At 32.0% G+C, this 22,452-nt stretch overlaps 3 protein-coding genes across 5 annotated transcripts; 1 reads left to right on the plus strand and 2 right to left on the minus strand.

Moving 5' to 3' along the window:
* Nucleotides 1-38: 38 nt before the first annotated feature.
* LOC143351414 (intraflagellar transport protein 81 homolog) lies at nt 39-6,354 on the plus strand. 2 transcript variants are annotated; one of them, XM_076782882.1, is made up of 13 exons: nt 39-2,329; nt 2,474-2,622; nt 2,728-2,839; nt 2,912-3,028; nt 3,099-3,158; nt 3,241-3,393; nt 3,616-3,894; nt 3,968-4,285; nt 4,896-5,040; nt 5,099-5,247; nt 5,421-5,501; nt 5,588-5,751; nt 5,840-6,354. In XM_076782882.1, the coding sequence occupies exons 1-13, from the start codon at nt 2,225-2,227 to the stop codon at nt 5,934-5,936; spliced, it is 1,929 nt and encodes a 642-aa protein (XP_076638997.1). In that variant the 5' UTR covers nt 39-2,224; the 3' UTR covers nt 5,937-6,354. The 2 variants fall into 2 exon arrangements, with proteins under 2 accessions (XP_076638997.1, XP_076638996.1); XM_076782881.1 differs by having other exon boundaries at nt 39-2,622.
* On the minus strand, nt 6,098-19,489 carry LOC143351424 (lysoplasmalogenase TMEM86A). 2 transcript variants are annotated; one of them, XR_013081738.1, is made up of 7 exons: nt 19,246-19,489; nt 17,310-17,473; nt 11,606-11,799; nt 10,496-10,611; nt 8,215-8,325; nt 7,924-8,143; nt 6,098-7,830 (listed from the first exon to the last, which is right to left on the minus strand). XR_013081738.1 is itself a non-coding variant. In XM_076782899.1 (6 exons), exons 1-6 carry the CDS (start codon nt 19,264-19,266, stop codon nt 8,027-8,029), a joined length of 723 nt encoding a protein of 240 aa, XP_076639014.1. In that variant the 5' UTR covers nt 19,267-19,488; the 3' UTR covers nt 6,098-8,026. The 2 variants fall into 2 exon arrangements, 1 of the variants encoding a protein (XP_076639014.1); XM_076782899.1 differs by having other exon boundaries at nt 6,098-8,143; nt 19,246-19,488.
* A 423-nt stretch (nt 19,490-19,912) lies between these two features.
* Nucleotides 19,913-21,077, minus strand: Csp1 (chemosensory protein 1). The gene is made up of 2 exons (XM_076782903.1): nt 20,446-21,077; nt 19,913-20,210 (listed from the first exon to the last, which is right to left on the minus strand). Exons 1-2 carry the CDS (start codon nt 20,636-20,638, stop codon nt 20,041-20,043), a joined length of 363 nt encoding a protein of 120 aa, XP_076639018.1. The 5' UTR covers nt 20,639-21,077; the 3' UTR covers nt 19,913-20,040.
* Between the last annotated feature and the right edge of the window lie 1,375 nt (nt 21,078-22,452).

The following is a 22,452-nucleotide window of genomic DNA, read 5'->3' on the forward strand; positions in this document are numbered from 1 at the left end:
CAATTTGACATACAATCTTACATGTGAAATGTATTGTGTATGCCAAAAAGTTTGTTGTGTTCTTGTTTTATATTAGGTATATAATGATGCGAGGTTGAGTTCAATACTGGCGATTTTAAATTAATCAATTTTTAGTGTCCAAACAGTAAGTGCACCTAAGTATGTAATTTTCATAAAAATTCATATATGATTTTTATTATCTTACTATGCTTGCGGAAGTTATATTTAATAGTCGTCAATAATGAATGTAAACCAAACCGATTGATTGCCTGCAATCATTATTTTATGTAATTTGTAAATTGTCCTTTCATTCTGTGATGCTGTGCAGCAGATTCGTCGACTCTCTAATTCGTTTGACTTCTGACATTCTTACAAGTTCAAGGATTGGAGTCTAAAGGAAGGTTAATATTATCGATGCATCGTGATATCGTGTATTCGAGCATAATAACTCTATTTAAAATTCAAACTATGCTAAACACGATGTCGCATAGTATCCAGTCAAGTCATTATCATAATTTTGCAGTTTTTTATATTGTGCACAGAACTTTGCAAATGTATTATCATAAGGCGATATACACCCTTAGAAAAACCTATTCTTATTTGTCCTTTTCGTTATTTTTTTAATTTTTTTTTTTTTTTTTTTATTTAAGTTTTTATATATCCAGCCCATTTAAATTCTATCTTTTATGTAACATCCAATACCCAATATTACGGTACTTATATATATGATAAATATAGATTATACATATATATTATACTATTTATATATAGTGCAATCTTCAAATGATTTTTCATGCAGTATTTGATTATCACGATGTTGCTACATTGTTCAAATTTTAGACTGATTATTAAACATCGTCACAAGTATGACTAGCATGGTTCTTTTATAAGACTTCACAAGCCATTTTTATAACACGATATTGTAAGAGTTAACAAGAGTTGCCCATAATATATAATGTACAACTAGAACAGCAGAACAGAGATGAGAAAAACACAAACACAATTTCAATCATGCTCGAGCCGACTTTCCAGTAAATATTTTTCTGTCAACATAACTTCGGTGTACTCTCTTTCACCTGTTAACGCACATAAGCGCATAGAAATGTTGTTCTAGCGGCATCTATTAAAAAAATATATATATATATAAAAAAAAAAAGGAAAAACTGACACTGTTTAGGGTTGAGGTTTGTTAAATAGTAAAATTAAGATTCAGTATAGTATTATGAAATAAACTATGCTCAGAAATACACACCGCTGATGAATATATGAATTCCCGCAAGATTTAAATCTATCGCTGTGTTATATTATATCAAAGAATTAGTTCGCTGGAACGAATCTGACTTCATATCGAAAGTGCGTAACGAAATATGTTATTAAACGGGGAAAAAACGCAGAACTCAATTTTCACGTATGGAATGAACCTTTCACGCCCGAGCATCTATGAAAACCTTCCAATTTTATAACGAGAAAATCGTACGTTAAGTTTTGAAGAATATATTTAAAATTCCAGCGAGGCAGTGCGATCTAATTGTCTGCTAATGATGATCTTATGTTTCAGAAACTTTCTTTTAATAAAGGTAATGATTATTCTTAAAGCTAAATTTATAATTTTATGCGCTTTTCATTCGCCGTAAAGGCATTGGAGCATCCCGAGCGAAGACCTACAAGACTTTTTCTAGATCATTAGGAATAGTCATTAGAATAATAATTCAGATACGACCTTTTTTTCAGACGTGAAACGTATAAAATTCCATTAAGAATTTATATTGTAACGTTTAATTATCGTATGAAAATTTAATGTACGATTTAGATATATCCCGTCGATTAGAAATTGTTTTGCCATTATTTGTTATTAATAGGTTGCACATCCATTGAAACAGTCAAAGTACAGATTGTGATAAAATCGATACCAACATACCTTCAAGGTATGTCAACAATTACGCAGAGTTGAAAATTAAATGACCTTTCGAAGATCTTCGATAGAGAGCCAGCTGCGTGCTTCGCTTAATTAGCAACTAATTTTATCCAAAAGGTCATCATAGAAATTACAAATATTTGGTTTTTGTGTGTTACGCATATACTTTTTAAACAGAAACTCGTTATAACGCGCACATGCCGCCGTTGTCAGGGGAACCAATTGTGATAACATAGGGGCAGCATACTTATTCCATTCCAGTTTGTGTTGTGTACTTTTAAGAAGAGAACATATCGTGGCACAACAATCATGAAGGAAAATATGAAGTTCATCGTAACAGGAGTGAACAAATTGTTAGGACGTAATTACAACATTATTTATTTCAATTCTTTGAGCCCGGAAGAATTGTTACAAGTAAGCGTCGCTTCATCACAACTTGAACTTGTTTTCTGGTTGTATGCAAACCAGTTTCTAATTGATATTTTTTTTTTTTTAACTTCCGAGTTGGCGTACATCGGTTTGTTCAGGGGTCTTTTTATTTACAATTGTTTATTGCAGGTATTGAGGGACGTGTTAATCAAAATACAGGATCAAAATGATACTAATATCGACGCGAAAAACGAGACCCCCGAAGAGACTGCCATTAATATTCTGTTCGCTCTTCGTGTACTTAATTATCAACCACAAACAGATCCTACAAGTTTTCGGTATTTTTTTTTCTATGTAGCAATAATAGAACAGATTTTCATTTTAATTTGTTATATCGATTGTTATAAATTTTAATTAATTTTTATTTCATTTTATTTATACAGGCAAGGCCTCGTTCGAGGTGATCTTGAAACGATCCATCCTATCCTAACTTGGCTTTTGTCCCATGTGGACACCGTTCGAAAAAGAGCCTATTTATCTCGCTTCCTAGTGAAGGTATTTCTATATACAGACCTAGTGCCCCTCTTAAAGTCATTTACAGCGAGTGAGTTCATTATCGTCAATTAGGTGGAGGTTCCTGCCGAGTATTTGAGCGATCCGGAGGTTTCCTCTTTATACGAACAATACAATGCTTTGATCGATCGGTTCAAAGCCGTTCACAAGGAAAGGGAGATAGGGAAGAAGGTAAAAAAAACAAGTGTTCAAATTATTCATGCATCATTGAGTTTATTTACTGTTCGTTTATTGGACTTAGAATTTTGAAAACGCCAGTGAACTTACCGCTGATCTGAAAACTATGGAAAAAGAAAAAGAGGTAAAAAAGGATATCGATATATGAAGACAAGCGAATCATATGTTGCGTGTGTGTTTAATGCTCGTGTTAATCATATTTGTAGGCGGTGATAATACGTATTGATAAAATGAAGGTGAAGGCAGAAGCAGGGGTTCATTTATTAGACGCTGCAAGAGCACTGCGCGTAGAAAGAGATAAAGAACGTGATCTTGCGTTGCAAGAAGAACAGGAGAAAGAATTTATATCCCGATTACAGGTAAATTCATGCTCTCCTGCAAATATATTAGTAATTTGGAGATATGTCTTTACCGCTATTGATCAGTGATAATCAACTATAATTTTGTAACCAATCGAATGATTACTCGAATATTATTAGAGTCTCTAATATAGAAACATTCTTCTAAAAGACTCGCACCGAACGGTCCTATAAAGAATATATACAAAGCCACGGTAATTTTATCAGACCTTAATATTTTAGATTTCTCTCCAAAGATTGGAACGAGAATTGGAAATTTTAAAAAGGGACGAGAGCGAAGTTACAGCGCAAACATTGTTGCAACAGTTGTCCGAAGTAGTCACGGTTCAGAGTATAATTACAAATGAAAAGCAGCCAGCAGAATTGAACGCGAAGAAAAATCGTATGAAAGCTTTGACCGCGGTAAAGCAGTATTCATATTTAGGTCCAGAGCAAATAACTTTTTTAAGAAACAAATTAGATGCCATAGCAAAGGAGATTCAAGATTTGGTAGAGCTCAAGGTGAATCTTAATTGAATAGAACATATTATTCCTTTTTAATACACACTATTTGTATCCGATGAAATTCGTCTAGATTTCAAACAGCAGTATAGACAAAATGGAACCGTTTCGGCAACAAGCAGCTGCTGTAGCTAACATTAAAAAAAATGCGCTGGAACGATTAGAGAAAACTGAGAACTCTTTGCAAGAATTACAAACGAAATTGGAAGAAAAACGCGAGCTATCTAAAATGGCACTGGGAGATATGGCACCGAAAGGAGATGAATTGAAGAAATATATAAATCGTTTAAAAACTAGGAGTACGCTTTATAAGCACTGTAAAGGCGAGTTGGCGTGGCTCAACGCAGAAAATAGTGTCCTTTATCGAACAACGGCCATTTTGGAAAATCAGGTATTTAAACAAAAAAAAAAAATATTAGTACGTTAGTATATTAAATTTCTAATGGATTACATAACAAAAAGTTATAAACCTTTCCGACCTCAAATGATTATTGAAAGATTTTTTATTGCATTGTGCATCAAATTTTTAACGTTAATACTACGTAAGGATTTTAAAGATCCGTTGAAAAAATATATAAAAATCTTGCTTCAAAATATTTATTTCCGTAAAAATTAGAGATTCTATTTTATGCTAAATCTCTTGATTCCCCCCCCCCCCCCCCCCCCCCCATTATTTAAATACTAATAAATACTTTGCAATTGCTCTATGGACCTTGAACTGGAATTCTTGGTAACAAAAATTTTAGTTGCATGTGAGCCGCACGAGTAAGTGTATACGCAAAATATATTGGCGCGTTCGACGTTATTAAGAACTCTTTTCCGATGCAAATACATGCAAGTGAGAAAATAAATTTAAGATATTGTGGCAATATGACGTTGATAACAATCAAATGATTCTCGAGTTTAAGTTTACGCGGACTGCCTTAAAATATTCGTGATATGTCTCGTCATTCCCAGTTAATGGGTTAATTATAGTTCGACAATAAGATTTTGTCATTTAGCTTAACCAAACGAAGCAAATAGTAGAGTCAACAAAGGAAAACATTCCGGATGATGATTTTACCGAAGAAAATGCATCCTCCACGAATCTTCAATTGTCGCGAGATATTTCTTCTCTTCGTGCGAAATTGGTTCCGTTGATAAATGGTATGAAGTAATAATACACCGCGATTAATAAACTCGTGGTAATCGAAATATATTATAGAAGTTCAAACGTTACGAGGAAAATCGCGAGAATTTGAGCAGCAGCACGAAAAAGCTGAAAAGGCTCATAGTGATATAGAATCAAGTATGAGTGCGTCGATTGATAATTTGCAAACCGAGATAGAAAATTTGAAAGTGAAAATGGAAAAGGTAATTATCTATATTATACGTACATTATTAATTTATTTATTACATACAGTAGTGCCCACTTAAGTGTCCGCGGTTAGTCCCGAGCGCGGACATTTAAGTGGGCACTACTGTAATTCGTTGTAAATTATGTGACGGATTTGTGTATTGATGTTATTAATTATGTATTATGCAAGGATATTAAAGAAAAGGAGAGATTAGAGAAACTTGTAATTAGAATGAAAACTATCGACGAGAAAATAAAACGTGATACAGAGGTTTGTTAAATTTTATTTTAGCGGTAATTGCATTTATTTAAAGACAATTTTTCATACGCTAGATACAATGTTAATGCATTATGTAGGACCCTAGTATTTCTAATCCTGGTAAAAATATCAAGGAGGAATTAAATGCTGCTATACGGTCGGAGGAAACCAAAATAAAAAATTTGACGTTAGAAAAAGAACAATTAAAGGAAAGTAGTACAATACAGGAAAAGCAAGCGCAGATGTGGAATGACATTTTGTCGTAAGTAAAATATCCAAATTTGACGATATGATGGATATAAAATACCCACAGTAGCGGAGTATTTTCCTTTTTAATTGTATTGTTCTAGGCTGTTTAAATGTAAGATAAAATATGCCGAGGAAAGCAAGCAATCAAATGGTATTGTTGTTCGACGAGGAGGCGCAGAAACCTTAGTTTTACAGTAACAATTGTTATTTTATGAAATTTTTGGAGTAGAAACTAAATAAAACATTATTTGTTTGACATAGTAAAACTTTAATTATATACAAAATACAATTTAAATTTGCATATTCTTTCTTCCAATTTAATATAGGACTCAGATCATGGAATTTAAAAGGCAGTCATGTAGATTTACAAAACATGTGATTTTCATTTCTCAACATCTTTCACATTGCTTACAGTGTTTTGTAACGAATTATATATAAAAATATTACATTAACAGATTACTTTTAACCCTTTCAACCGTTCGATATAGTGGACATTCGTTCCGAAAAAGGTTAAAGAATAATCTTTTTGGAAGTTCTTTAAAGACTAGTAATTTTATATAATTCGAGAAAAAAAGATTTTAAGAGTATATTCTAGAATGTTTTGTATCACATATCTCTGAATGTTTTATTTTCGAAATACATGCATTCTAAATGTATTTCAATATTATGCTAAACTTGTATACGGGAATTGTATTTAAATATTTCGAATATGTTTGTTGATAATATGTGTACGATAGAGTTTCTAATTACAAAAAAAAAAAAAAAGAAGAAGAAGAAGAATAGTAAATCCTGAGTTCTGAATTTATTCAGAAAATCTATTCGTACTTTAATACTTTTATTTGTGTCGTAAGTTTATTCTATTTTTAATTATTCATGCTAATGAAATCAGATTATTTTTGCAGTTCAAAGGATTAATTCATTTAAATGATATGTCATCGAGATTTGCTACGCGTGTACTATAGTCACTTATAAATCGATCACTATGATTATTAGATTCTAAAATACAAAATAGATTTTATAAAAGAAAACCGTTCGTTTCCTTTGAATCAATACAAAAAATAGTTTTATTGAAAAAATAATATTACTCTTATTCTTTGAGTCAGTGTTTCACTTCGTGCATCTCATGACGATACACAATAGATTAAATGCATCACTATTTTCTAATACCTATACAATTACTGATAAATGCAATAGTAAAATAATACAGTCTACCTAGTCTAAATAAATGTCACTTGTCTTAGAAATTGAACTATAAGACTTTATAAAATGTTCAAAACTGTTCTTCCCTCTTTTAATTTTGTGTAACACGAGAAAACAGCATCAAACATGTAAAGTTTTTATAATTTACGTCATTCTACCTATACATAGTTAACTAACATTCAACTTTAACTCGTAATATACTCTATACTCTATACTTCTTTTGCTACTGTACAAAAAGTACGATTTGGTTCGTAGTGTGTACTTCTAATACACAAAATATGCGTAGAATGTGTTTGCAAACATCGTTATTATTGTAATTAAAGAATGAGCGAAAATACTACTGTCAATAGTCTAATTTAAAAGTCACGTTACTTATCTTTGATCAAGAACCGATGAAATGTATTCACATTTATAGATCCACTGGAAACCATCTTGATAGAACGCGAAAACAAAAAAATATTTTCTACAAAATCTGATTAAAAAATAAATGCGAGAATACGCACTCGCGTGACCTTTGAATTCATAAACTTCGTAAAGCACACGACAGTTGAAATTGAAAACATTATGATTGCAAAACATCTTAATTACCATTGAATACTAATATAAAAGTATTTCTAAAAATTCACAGCATCGAAGGTATGTCTTTCCTCTGTTCGACTCTGTCGTCAAACATAAAAAAAGCACTTTATAAACAATCGCGAAGACCGTATTCTATAGTGAATACACAATGCAATTAATCATCAAATAATTCCATAAAAACTTTTGCCTCAGTAAGGTGGCAGTGTCATGATCTTAGTTTTATCATTGCCATAAATCATTTGATCGAGTGCATTGTAACTACTTACGATAATTATGCTACGACGAACTATATAATCTCTAGTGCGATACACAGCTGCAAAACAATTAGAGAAATTATCTGTCAAATTTATACTATAGAAATGAAATATTTAATACTCAGTAAAGGTAATTCTATTAATTTAAATACTTTGTTAATTCTTCGGATAAGATAATCCTCTAATCATTTTGAGCAGTGTAAAACAGATCATTCAGTTATTATTTACAGTCTGCGAATAGGAAACTAAATCCTTTCAACCCTTTACTTGGTCCGCTTCATTCCTATTATTGCTAACGTTATTATTTTTAGAGCCCACCGCGCTCAATGCTATTCCCAATTGAGCCGCGTAATATGTCAGCATTATGGAGACCTGGAAAGTCAATCCAATTAATTAATGATGAACTCGCTTTGGCAGTTTACATACAACTTTGATTACTATACCTGAGAGTAAGGTAACGGAGTGTGGAAATAGTGAAACCCGAGCAAAGTATCAGATATGAGGAAACATATGCTCCCGATGCAGCTGCATAATTTAGTCCATGTCCATAATTCCTGGTAAAGAATAAATTAAATTTATTTAACTACGCGTAACGTCAAGCAATTGCAATAAATCGAACTGTTATTGTCTTTCTGTGCCAGCGTTTTCTAGTCTCATCTTAAAACGTGTACAAAAGTTTATATTCAGCTCGTTTGCGAGAACGATCGGATTCTCAATGATACATCCGCTTTAGCCTTTCGCGGATCATAAGCCACATTGATGATTTACGCCAACATATATACAGGGTGTTCGGCCACCCCTGAGAAAAATTTTAATAGGAGATTCTAGGAATCAAAATAAGACGAAAATCAAGAATACCAATTTGTCGATGGAGGCTTCGTTAAAAAGTTATTAACGTTTAAAGTTCCGACCGTACTGAATTTTTTTCTCGAAAATGCGCAAGATTTCGGGGGTATGTCTATTGATAAAAAATGATTGTAATTGACCCCCGCAACCGAAAATAATTTTTTCAGAATTAATTAAAAATTTTTTTTTTCGTCAAAAAATTTAGGCACCTACCCCCCCCACCTGTCGATTTTTCTTAAAAATTGCTTTTTCATTTTTAGTAATTTTGTTTAACGCCCTACAGAAAAGTTGTCTAATACTTTTCTGTAGGTACCCATGAGCTCTACCTTAGAAAAAAGTTTCATTGAAATATATTCACAATTGTAGGAGTTATGGCTGTTTGAAAATTGGTCCATTTTTATGGGGTTTTTTTCATTTTGCGGGGTCAAGGACCAACTTTTCGAATATTTTTGCGATTTGTACATATTCTCCACCAAAATACGCGTAATTTGCTTTTTTAAACATTACAATCGTCCAATCCGTTCAGAAGTTATGACATTTTAAAGATTCGCATGAAAATTCGGGCAGACATTTCTGGCCAGAAATTATATTTTCGGTAAGAAATTTTTTTCTCGAAACTGAGTAGGATTTCGGGGGTATGTCTGTTGACCAAAAATGCTTGCAATTGACCTCTGCAACTAAAAATAATTTTTTCAAGACGATTAGAAAGTCTTTTTTTTCACTCAAAACTTTTAGCACTTACTCGAATTTTTTTCTCGAAAGTGGGTAGGATTTCGGAAGTATGTCTATTCACCAAAAATGATTGTAATTGACCCCCGCAACCGAAAATAATTTTTCCATAACGATTTGAAATTTTTGAATTTAATTGTTAATAACTTTTTAACGAAGCCTCCATCAACAAATTGGTATTCTTGATTTTCGTCTTATTTTGGCTTCTAAAATCCTCTATTAAAATTTTTCTCAGGGGTGGCCGAACACCTTGTATGTAGTGATCGTCCGCAAAAGGTTAATATGGTTTTGGACCGACAGGAGCCGGTCATAAATTACATCATGCTAAACTCGACTAATTTTGGTCCACTCCTTGTCTTGTTGTTATGTTCGAATGTACCCCCTCTTCCCTGAATCAAAACATGAATATAAACGGGACGTAATTTGTGAACGGTTCTACAATAGTTACTCTAAATTTGTTTGTTACTTATTTATCACATTACACCGTATAATTTATTTTATTTTTTAAATCTGTTCAATATTGTGCAAGATCGAAGACATGATATTCGCACATGACGGGAACAAACTGACCTTTTCCTGCGGAATACGTGGTCTTTTTACCTCCTTAATAAAATTAGTAGGTCATATTTACACTTAATAAAATGCTCCATCTGTTTCTGCTATTACTTATGTATTTTAATTCTTAGGCGACCGTACGAAGTTCATTAGGAACTTGAACCATTTTAGGTAACGTTTTCCATTGACTGAAATTTAAGATTCGTGTTGAACAAGCAAAATTGTAAATGATATTTCTTAGAGAATTAAGTAGATATGTCTGTTTTTATAAATATTTCTGTTATATAATGTTTCTAATATTATCTCTTCTAATAAATGATGTTAATTAATCCATCATTTAAATAATAGACGCAATTAATATTAATATATTTGCCAAAAAAACTTTCAGCAAATGGTTTTTCCTGCTGATGTCGATTAAAGACTCCATTGCGTCATTTACGTGGAAAAAAGTTCCGTGGTCGCCTAAGAAATAAACGAAACAAGGTTTGAGAAACAATTAAATGACTTGGTTTTTATGCATGGTTGATTTTTTCAGAGATTGACAAACACTGTACGAGCGAAAGAAATAGTTTTTTCTTTTAATATTCTGCATACCCTATAAAATTGAACTCTTGAAATTGCTCTCCATGCCATGGTAGTCAATAGTACAGTGTAAACTGGAACTCCGATGACCAGGATACCGTTCAAACCAGGCATCAAGGTATATATGACTAAAATACGAAGTTATATTGAAATTAACTTACCTGGTTTTTAAAAGTAATTAATAAATTCTCTGACTAATTGAAACTTTAATTAATTGCATAGTTATTTAATACATTATTAAACACAATACTTGAGCAGGACCGTTGCTGAGTTGTTGATTGCCCAGATGCAAAGATAATATCGCCGTTCTTATTAATTTAATATTATTCAATAAGGGATGTAGTGTTTTCTTTTATATCTATACAGGGTGTCCGGCCACTCCTGGGAAAAATTTTAATGGGAGATTCTAGAGGCCAAAATAAGACGAAAATCCAGAATATCAATTTCTTGACTGAGGCTTCGTTAAAAAGTTAATAAAAAATTAAATTAAAAAATTTCAAATTATACTAAAAAAAATTACATTTAGTTACAGGGGTCAATTATACGTATTTTTGGTGAATAGACATACTCCTGAAATCCTACCCACTTTCGAGAAAAAAATTCAGTACTGGCGGAACTTTAAACGTTAACGTTTTAACGAAGCCTCCACCAACAAATTAGTATTCTTGATTTTCGTCTTATTTTAGCCTCTAGAATCTTCTATTAAAATTTTTCCCAGGGGTGGCCTAACACCCTGTATATTAATTCAGCAATGAAACCCTTATTGATAAATACTACGTGAACATATTTTATATAATATTTATACATGTATATAAAATTAGAACTGACCAATTATATAATGTTAGTAATAATTATGGACAGTTGATAAATATAGCTTTATATCACAGCTATTTCGGATCATATACAAAAATAAACTATTTTTTTTAGATAAATTATTTTTGTATACAAATAGTATTACCAAGATTACATACAAAATTAATTTCGTTTCGTTATTCTTATTAATAAAAATGTTACATATAATAAACGGCATCTTTTACACTCGCGTCAGGAACGGACCTGTGTCTGAGAACTTATTGGTGACCTTACAAGGGTAAAGATGATATTTGCTCGTAAAAATCTCACCTAGCGAACACATAGCGTATAGAATTGTACCTAGCATTATGTTAAGTGGTATAAAACCAAATGCGCTGATGTACATTATCTGGGCGAGGGCAAACATACACATTCCAGGCGTGAAACAACTGGGCCACACCAGTAATGCATCGCCCATACAACTGAATATTAGCCCTGTCAGTATTCGTCTGGAAAATGCGTATCTGAAAAGAGTATAGACGATTTCGTACGTGCATCTGTTTTTTTGTTAACGGTCTCGCGATAAGAATAGACAATGCTTTCGATGGCGGAACAAGACTATCCGAAAGTGCTGTGAGTCGTATAATGTATTGAATATCGAGTACACAACATGTACGGAGAAAACCATGTTTTTGAGCATGATTGATATTTTTTTTTACGAATACTACTATGATTCTGAGGCCCTTTTACGGCGATAGAAGTAATTCAGTTTTCATCGAACCCCTTGAAACTCGCACAACATACTGTTGCAATACACTGTCACTTCTATAGATTGTTACTAATTTCTTTTCCATACTGCTTAAAATTAGTATAGGGTAACCAAATTAATGGAAGTCTAACACAGATAATTGTGTGTACCCGGGGTATCGAATCTGGCCACATTTTATTTGAAACAAAAATGAAAAATTACACTTCACTTTTATTTCTTACGATGTTATTTGAAAATAATTAGAAGATACGTATGCAAAGAATATTCGACATCAAAAACTTATTTATTATACAGGGTGTTCGGCTACCCCTGGGAAAAATTTTAATAGAAGATTCTAGAGGCTAAAATAAGGCGAAAATCAAGAATACCAATTTGTTGATGGAGGCTCCATTAAAAAGTTATTAACGTTTAAACTTCTGCCACTACTGAATTTTTTTCTCGAACCTGTGTAGGATTTCGAGGGTATGTCTATTCACCAAAAATAATTGTATTTAACCCCTCTAGCTAAAAATAATTTTTTTAGAACGATTTGAAAAAATTTGTTTTTCACCGAAAAATTCGTCCAGCTACTGAATTTTTTTCTCGAAACTGCGTAGGATTTCGAGGGTATGTCTATTCACCAAAAATGATTGTATTTGACTCCCCTAGCTAAAAATAATTTTTTTAGAACGATTTGAAAAATTTTAATTTAATTTTTTAATAACTTTTTAACGAAGCCTCAATCAAGAAATTGATATTCTTGATTTTTGTCTTATTTTGGCTTCTAGAATCTCCCATTAAAATTTTTCCCAGGGGTGGCCGAACACCCTGTATATTGTTTTTTGTTTTTCTTTGAACATTGTATCTTTTTTTGTATTTCTGTTGTTCTATTCAAATATTGTATTTATTTGCGTTATTAAAAATATAATATTTTAGTGACTTAATTTAAAAATAGAAAAAATGATAGACTTAGGTCTATACTGACCCAGGCACGGTTACCAGGGGGTTAAAAATTGATCTGTAGAGAGAGCAGATAAGGATACATTTCATTCATATAATTCATAGTTTTCAATCTAAGCGTAGAAAATTTCATTCTCATCCGATTATTAGTTCAACAGTTACAATTTGTCGAATCAAAATTGGCTCTATTCATAAAGTGACGTACATTCCGTTAATATTACTTAACCAGGAATTACAATTACTTATCATAATAAGGAAAATGGGATTCATAAACGTTGAGGAAGTAGATATGATCATAATTACAGTGAATGATACAAAAATGCAGTGTAGGGAAGCATTTATACGCAGAAATGTATCCTGAATAGGAACATCCTTCGCGTCTTACATTCGATATTATTTTTTTTTTTTTAATTTAGAGGAACAGAAATATTATACCTCAATCTAAGATATTATTATTTGAGATATTCGTAACTTTAGTGTCTGATTACTTCCAAGAGTATTTAGTTATTTCATGAAATAAGATAACATGTTATATGTAACGATATTTCAAATAATGTTGTTTCAAAAGTACATCGATCTGCTTGGTATTTATTTTTAGATTGTTTGGAAAATAATGGCTCCTTAATTGCCGAGTAGTTTAATATAACTGAAACGACTATCGTGATTATATTGAATGAAACAGGTCCGGGCACATTTTATATGAAATAAGATAATAAATAATCATATTATTCTACATACTTTATTATTTTTATTACACAAATAATATAGAAAATTGACTTTATTTTGCGTTTAATTTAAATAAATTATTTCTAAATAATTTGATCAATTACTTCACTTAAATTGTACTCATTGACGGTTGAAAACTATTTAATCTAACATTTGTCGTGATATTTATTTTTATTAAAACTTTCCTATACGACGGGCGATTTTAATGATATAGAATTCCTTCAACGTGTGTATACTAAAAATGAGATTAGTATTTTTGTAATTAATGTATTTCATTGAAATTTTTAAGAGTTATATGTGGATAATATTAGAATTTTTTTTTCTTGTATTATTGGATCCCGTCGATAACGTACATTTCTATAAAACGAGAATTCTCGTTTCCTGTCGGTAATGTGTTAACATTTTATCTTATGAATTCATTTTTGTATGTCATCGGTAAAAAGTCCCGACAATCAACGAATTAATAGTTTATTATTTCTTGTTCCAGTTGCAATCTAGTTTTAGCTGCACTTCACATCATATTTATTAGATGTTATTGCTTCATTTGTTTTCGTAAAGGAAATCACCTAATTGTGTTTACTCAGTTTTTATATATTTATGCTTCAATATATGTTCTGAACTTGTATTTCTACACGAGAGACAGTATATGGAAATTTACATGTTGACGCAGTCGACACAGAATTAAATAGATTCAAAATCCAAATAACGAAATATCATTTGAAAAATTATTTGATCGTTAAAATAAGTTAACTCGTAGTTATTTCAACTAAAATGTAGCCAAATATACGATTATTTTTCAAATAATTTATTTGGATAATGCCCCAGTCTTGGAATGAAATAACAGCGAACCGCAACAGTATGGCGTATCAATACAAATGGGTTAAGAATATCCAATCAAGCATCAGCTCTGATAAACGATTTTATGGATTCATTTGTCGCGATTTAAAATATTATATTTTTAATTGTGAAATATAAATATCTAGGATCAAGGTATGATTCTACGTGTAACGAGCATTTTCCGAAAAATTACCGATACCGCTTCGAAGGGCATAATTCTCGTCGTGTTGCACAGAATCGGGCTAATTATTTAAAATAATAAATACCGATTATTTAAATAAAACTTTCGCTATAACGGGCGTATCCTAGTATCTGGAACTCACTTTAGCGATCGATTGATGACACAAAAACATCGAGAAAAGTTCATATAATCACGTGCCCTATTTGACCTTGTTCCCGAGTTATAGCCATTTTTGTACTTCGATGATTCTTAATCACCAACCGAGCTATTATAGTTAGTTCCGATGTTCGATAACTCATTGTTTTCTTTAGTGGGAGATCACCAAGCCAATTGTATGAATTATTGGAAGAAATTCCATTAAATATGCATCACGTGTTCCTTAACGATTTTCTAACAGGCAGAGATGCCGTATATTGTGCAGAACAAATTTTCTGATCTTATCATTCCCCAGAAGTAAATCCACCAACTTTTTATTCTTTGGGCCACTTAAAAACATTTGTTTACTCAATACTAATTGTCGGTATTAAAGTTTTAATGGGAGGCTTCGTAAAAAAGTTAAAAAATAAAATTAAAAAATTTCAAATCATTCTGAAAAAATTATATTTAGTAACAGGGGTTAATTACAAGCATTTTTGGTCATTATACATACCCCTGAAATCCTACCCACTTCCGAGAAAAAAATTCGAGTAGGTACTGAAATTTTTAGACGAAATTAAAAAATTTCAAATCATACTAAAAAAATTATATTTAGTTATAGGGGTCAATTACAAGCATTTTTGGTGAATAGACATACCCCCGAAATCCTACGCATTTTCGAGAAAAAAATTCGAGAAGGTATGAAAGTTGTCGACAAAATTAAAAAATTTCAAATCGTTCTGGAAAAATTATTTTCGGGTGCGGGGGTCAATTGCAATAATTTTTGGTGAATAGACCTACCCCCGAAATCCCACCCACTTTCTAGAAAAAAATTCAGTATGGGCGGAACTTTAAACGTTAATAACTTTTTAACGAAGCCTCAATCAACAAATTAGTATTCTTGATTTTCGTCTTATTTTGGCCTCTAGAATCTCCCATTAAAATTTTTCCCAGGGATGGCCGAACACGCTGTATAAAGAAAGCTACCAACAATTTCGAATTTGTAGTAAACAACTGCACTTTACTTTATCTAATATTTTATTATATTTCCGAAATATTTCAATACCGGCAGTTAGTATTAAAAAAAAAAACAAATGTTTTTAACTGGCCCTAAGAATAAAAAGTCAATGGATTTACTTATGGGGACAGATAAGGTCAGACAATTTATCCTGCACGATATACGTATCTCGACTAGTTAGAAAATCGTTCGACAAACTACACGTGACGCATACATAATGGAATTTTTTCCAATAATCGTACGCGATTGAATTGGTAAACTCTCATTCAGGAAAACAACGAGTTATCGAACATCGTATACAAACATTTTAATAGAACCAGTCACAATAGCTCAGCGATTAAGAGTCGTTGGAGTACAAAAATGGCCGTAATTTCGGAACAAGGCCGAGCAGAGGGTACATGTTTACATAAACTTTGTTCGTTGTTTTCGTTGTCTCGTGTAGTTGAATATACCCCGTATAAATGCCCAACTTTGACCACGAGACCTAAAACGACAGGAGCACAGAAGCGGTGAAGAAGAAATCTAGCTTACACTTACATTTTCAGGTGACTTTTTCGATCGCTACATTTTTTGAACAAGTCTCAACTTTCAAAATCTTTCATTTGTTTTTTTTTTTTTTTTTTTTAGATAATAAAAACATCGTCGAACACGACCGTTCAACGTTATTCCGGTTGGTCGGAACATAACGAAACGAGAGCAATCGCTGGGAAACGTCACAAGGCCAACCGAGAAAGAGAGAGAGTGTGTGTGTATGTGTAACACTTTGCCTCGTAACGAATCGATCCTCTTCTCAATCCAACGAAACTTGCTCGAAGGCACAAACTGCTATTACAATAGAATTTCACGCGATCTGTGGAACGTGGAGATCGTTAAAGATTGAGCACTGGAGGGGGAAGGGGGGTAGGGGTAGGGGAGAGGGTCTTCGAAACGTGCGTTGCCGATTAGAAAAAATAAAAAAAAAGCGACCTGAAAATAAGCGTGTAAGCGAGGTCAACATGATAATGGCTGGCTAGCACCTACAAGTAGTTACGGAAATGTAACACAGGCTCGATTAACTCGTTTCTTCCGCTCCGCTGATCGTTTGCTCGTTAAAGGTGTCATTTGCAACGCAGATGCAGCAGCTCGTGCTGCGCCGTACGTGTCGGACGAAAAAAAAAAAGAAAGATGCAAAAGCCGTCGAGAGTTGGCGTTAGACAAATTTTTTTTTTTTTTTGTTATTATTAGTAGACACGTGAACCAAAATTTGCGCATACTTGGCGTAAATCGGTAATTATTCTCATTATCTGTTAAACACGTACAGAAGCGTATGATTTTTTTTTATTTTAATTGTGTATTACGAACTGAATGACGCGTGCTTTGTTAGTCGAGAAATGCGAAAGAAAGGCGAAGAACGAAAGGATCGGCGCATGCAAAATTCTGTCGCACTTACTCCTGCGATAAACTAATTCCGTGTAGGAGAACAAAGACGATAAGACTTATAATTGGCAAACACTTGAAACACGCCGTCAGTAGTGACGGTTGCTCGGCCAATAATATAAAATACACAGACACGGTTTTAAAGAACGGGACTAGCTTTGGGCCGACACTTTTTAACTGCAACAGACAAAACGAGAAATTGGAATCGAGTTAGGGTTGCTTAATGCGACTTTTTACACTTTCTTCACCGAGACAGTGAACGTTTCGCGTACGGTCGAATTTTATTTAACGATATAACGCAATGTTCAACGCGTTGGTCTGCCATGTCGGTCACCGGTGACCGACGCTTTAAACTTACGACAAACGAATACTACTACCTAATACTTGTGAAATTATAAACAATTAACACGACGTGTTAATATAAATACGAGTGTTCGCTGATGACTTTCTCGAAATTTTCATTTCCGATAACTAAGAATGTCTCAGTAAAAAAAGTGATTGGAGAAAAAACAATTTTGTTAGGCAAAGGTCAGTGTAGGCACTGGTACAGGTGAAATCAATTATTTTAATGAACATATATGAATTATCATGAATGTTATTTTGCATTATATACATTTGCATTTATGTACCTAACATAATAAACATTTGAAAACTGCTATTCTTTCGTTCATTTTCGTTATTACGAAAATATACATTTTACCAATAATTTTATAGAACAAAACGATCGATCGATTTTCAGAATGTTTATCTTGATAAGTGCATAAAGGACAGTAATTTAAAGGAAGAGAAAAATAAATACAAAAGATAAGATAGTAGGAAATTGTATTATCACAGTGTGAGAAAACAGGATGGTTTATCAATCATTATTTCCTATTCTTGTATAAACAAATACAAAAGATAAGATAGTATGAAATTGTATTACCACAGTATGATTACAAACAATGGTTTATTAATCATTGGTTTTTATTCTTGTAAAATCATAATATTGCTTTGTTTCAAACCTATGAAAGATACTTAACTGATTGAGGAAGTATTCACACATATATGTAATTGTTTTTGTATGCAAACATTTGGAATTAGAATGTATACATTGTATAATCCACTGAGTCTTTATAAATACTATCGATGATATACAATTTCAACCAGATATAGTACATATGAAAAAGTTTTGAAGCATTGTTTTACTTTTGTTGAAGTTTAAATTGTTCAACAATTCAGAAGAAATACTCTATTAAAATGAATCGATTCTCAAGGACTGGTTTTATTACTTACATTAAGAGAAAACGTATTTCGATAACACACAGTTTGTATATACATAGTGTTAAATGGTCAATTAAACGATCATTAGAAGATTGCAACAACTCAGCCAAGACAGTGAAGAGTATTCAATGACATTCAATTATTATGTCAATTAAACCAGAGTTAACGTAATTTATACTGGCAACAATCGATAAATTGTTCGTCAAAGAATATGTACAATTCTATTTGTACGAAGAAAGTGTAATTCTAACGGTTGCAGCGAACTAAAGTAATAACGTGTGTCAGAACAAAACTAAAAAAAACGAAACAAATTATTTTTTCGTTCGGTCGTTCGCAATCGTGACAATAGACACGTAAAAACGTGACTGACAATACTACCAACATTAGTTATTGATACTCCGTAAACAAAAAGGAAAGTCAGTAACGAGTGTACAACACAAAAAAAGAAAGAAAGACAGCAGTCATTCAAAACAAAGAAAACAGCTGTTTGACAGTAAGCTAGTTCTTCGCGTTTTTCGTTCCGATCAAACGAAAATAAAAAAAGAATCGTTCGACTTCTTTGTTATAAGAACAAAAGAAAAGGCAAAAGTGATCGAAATGCAAGTAATAATGAAAACATGTGAATGAAACAGAGGTAATTGATATGATTGACGCGAGGGAGGTAATCGATGAGAAAAAATATTGCTCACCACTTGTGTAGGCGATGACATTTTAAATTAAACTGTAATTTTGGTTCGAATAATGGCACGCACCTACATGCACGATATTTTCCACTGCACTGTCAATTGCTATACAATTATCACAGTAGCCTACTGTCAGTAGGCTGCTCCCCTGACGACTGCATTATTTCTCCCTGCGAGAACGACGTCGTTTCTTATTGGCCAATTCTTCAACTGCCACTGGTATCGACCAATAAACGCACACCACTTTTGTTTCGACGAAAAGATTTATTCCTAACTTAATTTGTATCGTTTCATAAAATCCGCGGTATAAATCGCGTATAATTTTCTGATTTTATTCGTGTTACCATGTTTAAATCTGTACTTCGTATCATCTTTTGCGTAGTTACGTTATTGGGCCATAGTCCTATTCGCCTCTCGTGTTTCGTGATAAAAGTCAACAAATGAAAATAAATAATTTTCAGTTTCGTCCAAAGTCGTCCGTACAAGAAACAACAAATTTGTACGAACGAAATTTTGAAATTAAAGGTCAGGGAGTTTCTTTGTTATTTCGAATTGATAGCGAGGGCGCGAAACTCGATTGCGTTGTTTGAAAAACGTTGCTTTCAATGTTATTCGGTTGTCGCGTACATTTATAATGTATCACATTAGGACAGTAAAACTTTACGAAAGTTGATAAATTTAAAGCACTACTTGAATTTTATTTCGTAATGATATAGTAATATCGCTACATTACTTAAGTTGGTACAACATTTAAAATTCAATTGTATACATCAATTGAGAATAAGAATTTGCCATAATTATTCACTCTTTGTTTAACTGGTATTTTTTTATGTTGTCTAACATTGAGGCCACAAATTCATTCCATTTATCTGGTTGGTTCTTGTCATACCAGTCTGAGATTTTATCGAATTTTTCCTTCTGCATGTCGGTGCATTTTTTGCAATTTGTTGCCATTGCTTCAGGCAAATACTCTGAAAAATTACAGAGTATCGTACAATACATCGTTTATGATTATTATTATTATTAAGGTTGCTTCGATCGTCAAAGATTCTTAGAAATCACAGTCATAATGTCATGAATAAAAATATTGTTGCATATAAAAACTATGAAAATGTATACATCTACGAGAATTTCAACGCGACAGTATGAAGTTGTCTCCATTGATTGTGCTGATTTTGTTAAAATAAAAATTTTAAATGTACATACGTTTAAAGAACATCGCATCCGCCGTTGCGCAAGGCCCCTTATCAATGAAGCAGTTGTAGTATTGTTCACGCATACGATCATTTGCCAAAATTTGATCTACATCGATGTAATCATATTTATCCGGATAGAAGTCTTCTTCGGCATTCGTCCACGCCACAAGGGCGAATACTAGCAGTACTATGTAGTAACGCATGATGTTTAAGTTCAACAAACCGAATCCTTCCAAACGAATGATCTTATTTTATCCTAAATACCTTCTAGAAAACTGAACGTAGATAGGACGGTTTTGATCATTTATATATTCCGTCTGGTACAAACGTTACACAACATACGTGTGAAATACGTCTTAAGAGTTAAAAAAATGTCTGAAATTACTGATAATTATGCTGAAAGGATGATAAAAAATAGTGATCACGACAATCTAGTATTCACGAACGTGACACATACTACGTGCAATGATTTATAAAGAATTTTTAATTTAACTTAATTCATATGATTGTAATATATTACAGCATGTACATGAACAAATTATTGTTTTGATTACTTATTCAGAAGACATTGATAAGTTGTCTTCTTTACATCTTCTGTTTACAATACCTTCATATATACTTATAGTAAGAGAATTTTTTAATCCCTCAAATTCTAAAATTTTGTAATCTCCACAGGTTTATGGAAAACTTCACCAATAGTATTTGTTCATTTTTTAATCTTTCCAGGTAAAGACAGTAATTAAAGAGTATTTTTCAACAATTGTAATTTCTGAAGTATATAAACACATATTACTCTTCAAGAATGCTTTCCCTTGGAAAATTTAAGCATTGAAATCTTTGAATCATTTGCTCAGGTGGGAGTTTCAGTTTGGAAGTGGTGAAAGTTTGCAAAGTATAATAAAGTTTACTAAATTTTGTACAATGTAATATTTTGCTATATTAAAATTTTTTAGGATCTATCTTTGTATTTACAACTTCTCTCAACTATAACTGAATTGATTTATCAGTCTCTTGTTACATGCCTTTTCCATAGTGCTCTAAAAAAAAATTTCAGTTAAATGACATTACATTGTGTAGTAATTAAACAAAAAGTGAAATATACTTACATATTACCGGTTTAGCTATTGCAGAATTATCAATGACTTCTTCCCTTGTCTGCCAAGCCAACTGTATTGCAGAGCCAAATTATTTGTATAGAAATCTTTACATTATTCATACCCATATTAGACATCAATTATACCTATATTTTGATATTTTACAATGATACATAATCCTGAGTAAACTTAGTTATTGAAGCTTTCAGATAACAATAAACCATGAATATTAATGTTCATTTGTATTATATTGATTCTGAAGTCAACAAATTTGAAGCTGAAATAAGCATTTCAATGCTACATCCCAATCCAAAATGACAATAATGATCACATCAAATGAATAAAATGATTACTATTTTTGGTGTTGCCAAAAAAGTATTGACACCTATTGACAAGTTATTTGGACTTAGGTTTTTTTAAATGTAAAATAACTCGTTTATTGCATAATATAAAATTTTATATTTTACGACCCATTCAGATTGTAAATAATATTACAATAGGTAAATTTTCCATTTATTTTTAAGATAATAAAATAATCATTGTAGAATAATTTGCCTACTTCATGTAAGATGTTCAAATGGGGTTGAAATACTTTGTTCACTTTGATGGTTAGTATTATTAACTAACCATCAAAGATAGGCAAATTTTATTCACAAATAACAATTGCAAATTTTTGATTCATTCGTAAATTAAAACTGATTAAAACCATTAACAAATTTTTTATTAGTTTACAAATGACTATAAAATTTGTATTCACTATTAATGAATAATAATGAATAATAACTATTAATGAATAGTTCATTAATAACTATTAATGAATAATGAATAAAATTCCTGTAACGATAAAAAAGTATTATTGTGGAAACGTAACTTACATCTGTAAAATTACATCTTAAGACGTTTAGGCATAAAATGGACGTCTT

This window comes from Colletes latitarsis, chromosome 2 (genome assembly GCF_051014445.1).
Source record: "Colletes latitarsis isolate SP2378_abdomen chromosome 2, iyColLati1, whole genome shotgun sequence".
Taxonomy (NCBI): Eukaryota; Metazoa; Arthropoda; class Insecta; order Hymenoptera; family Colletidae; genus Colletes; species Colletes latitarsis.

Bases quoted from the DNA above. Each gene is read 5' to 3' on its own strand.
- LOC143351414 (XM_076782881.1), top strand. From the start codon at position 2,225: ATGAAGGAAAATATGAAGTTCATCGTAACAGGAGTGAACAAATTGTTA. The intron at 2,840-2,911 runs GTATTTCTATAT...ATCGTCAATTAG, and splicing joins TATCTCGCTTCCTAGTGAAG to GTGGAGGTTCCTGCCGAGTA. The intron at 3,895-3,967 runs GTGAATCTTAAT...AAATTCGTCTAG, and splicing joins AAGATTTGGTAGAGCTCAAG to ATTTCAAACAGCAGTATAGA.
- LOC143351424 (XM_076782899.1), bottom strand. From the start codon at position 19,266: ATGTCATCGCCTACACAAGTG. The intron at 10,612-11,605 runs GTGAGATTTTTA...TTCGTATTTTAG, and splicing joins ATACGCTATGTGTTCGCTAG to TCATATATACCTTGATGCCT. The intron at 8,326-10,495 runs GTATGCAGAATA...ATTCTTTACCAG, and splicing joins CAAGAGTTCAATTTTATAGG to GAATTATGGACATGGACTAA.
- Csp1 (XM_076782903.1), bottom strand. From the start codon at position 20,638: ATGCGTTACTACATAGTACTGCTAGTATTCGCCCTTGTGGCGTGGACG. The intron at 20,211-20,445 runs GTATGTACATTT...GTAATTTTTCAG, and splicing joins GGATGCGATGTTCTTTAAAC to AGTATTTGCCTGAAGCAATG.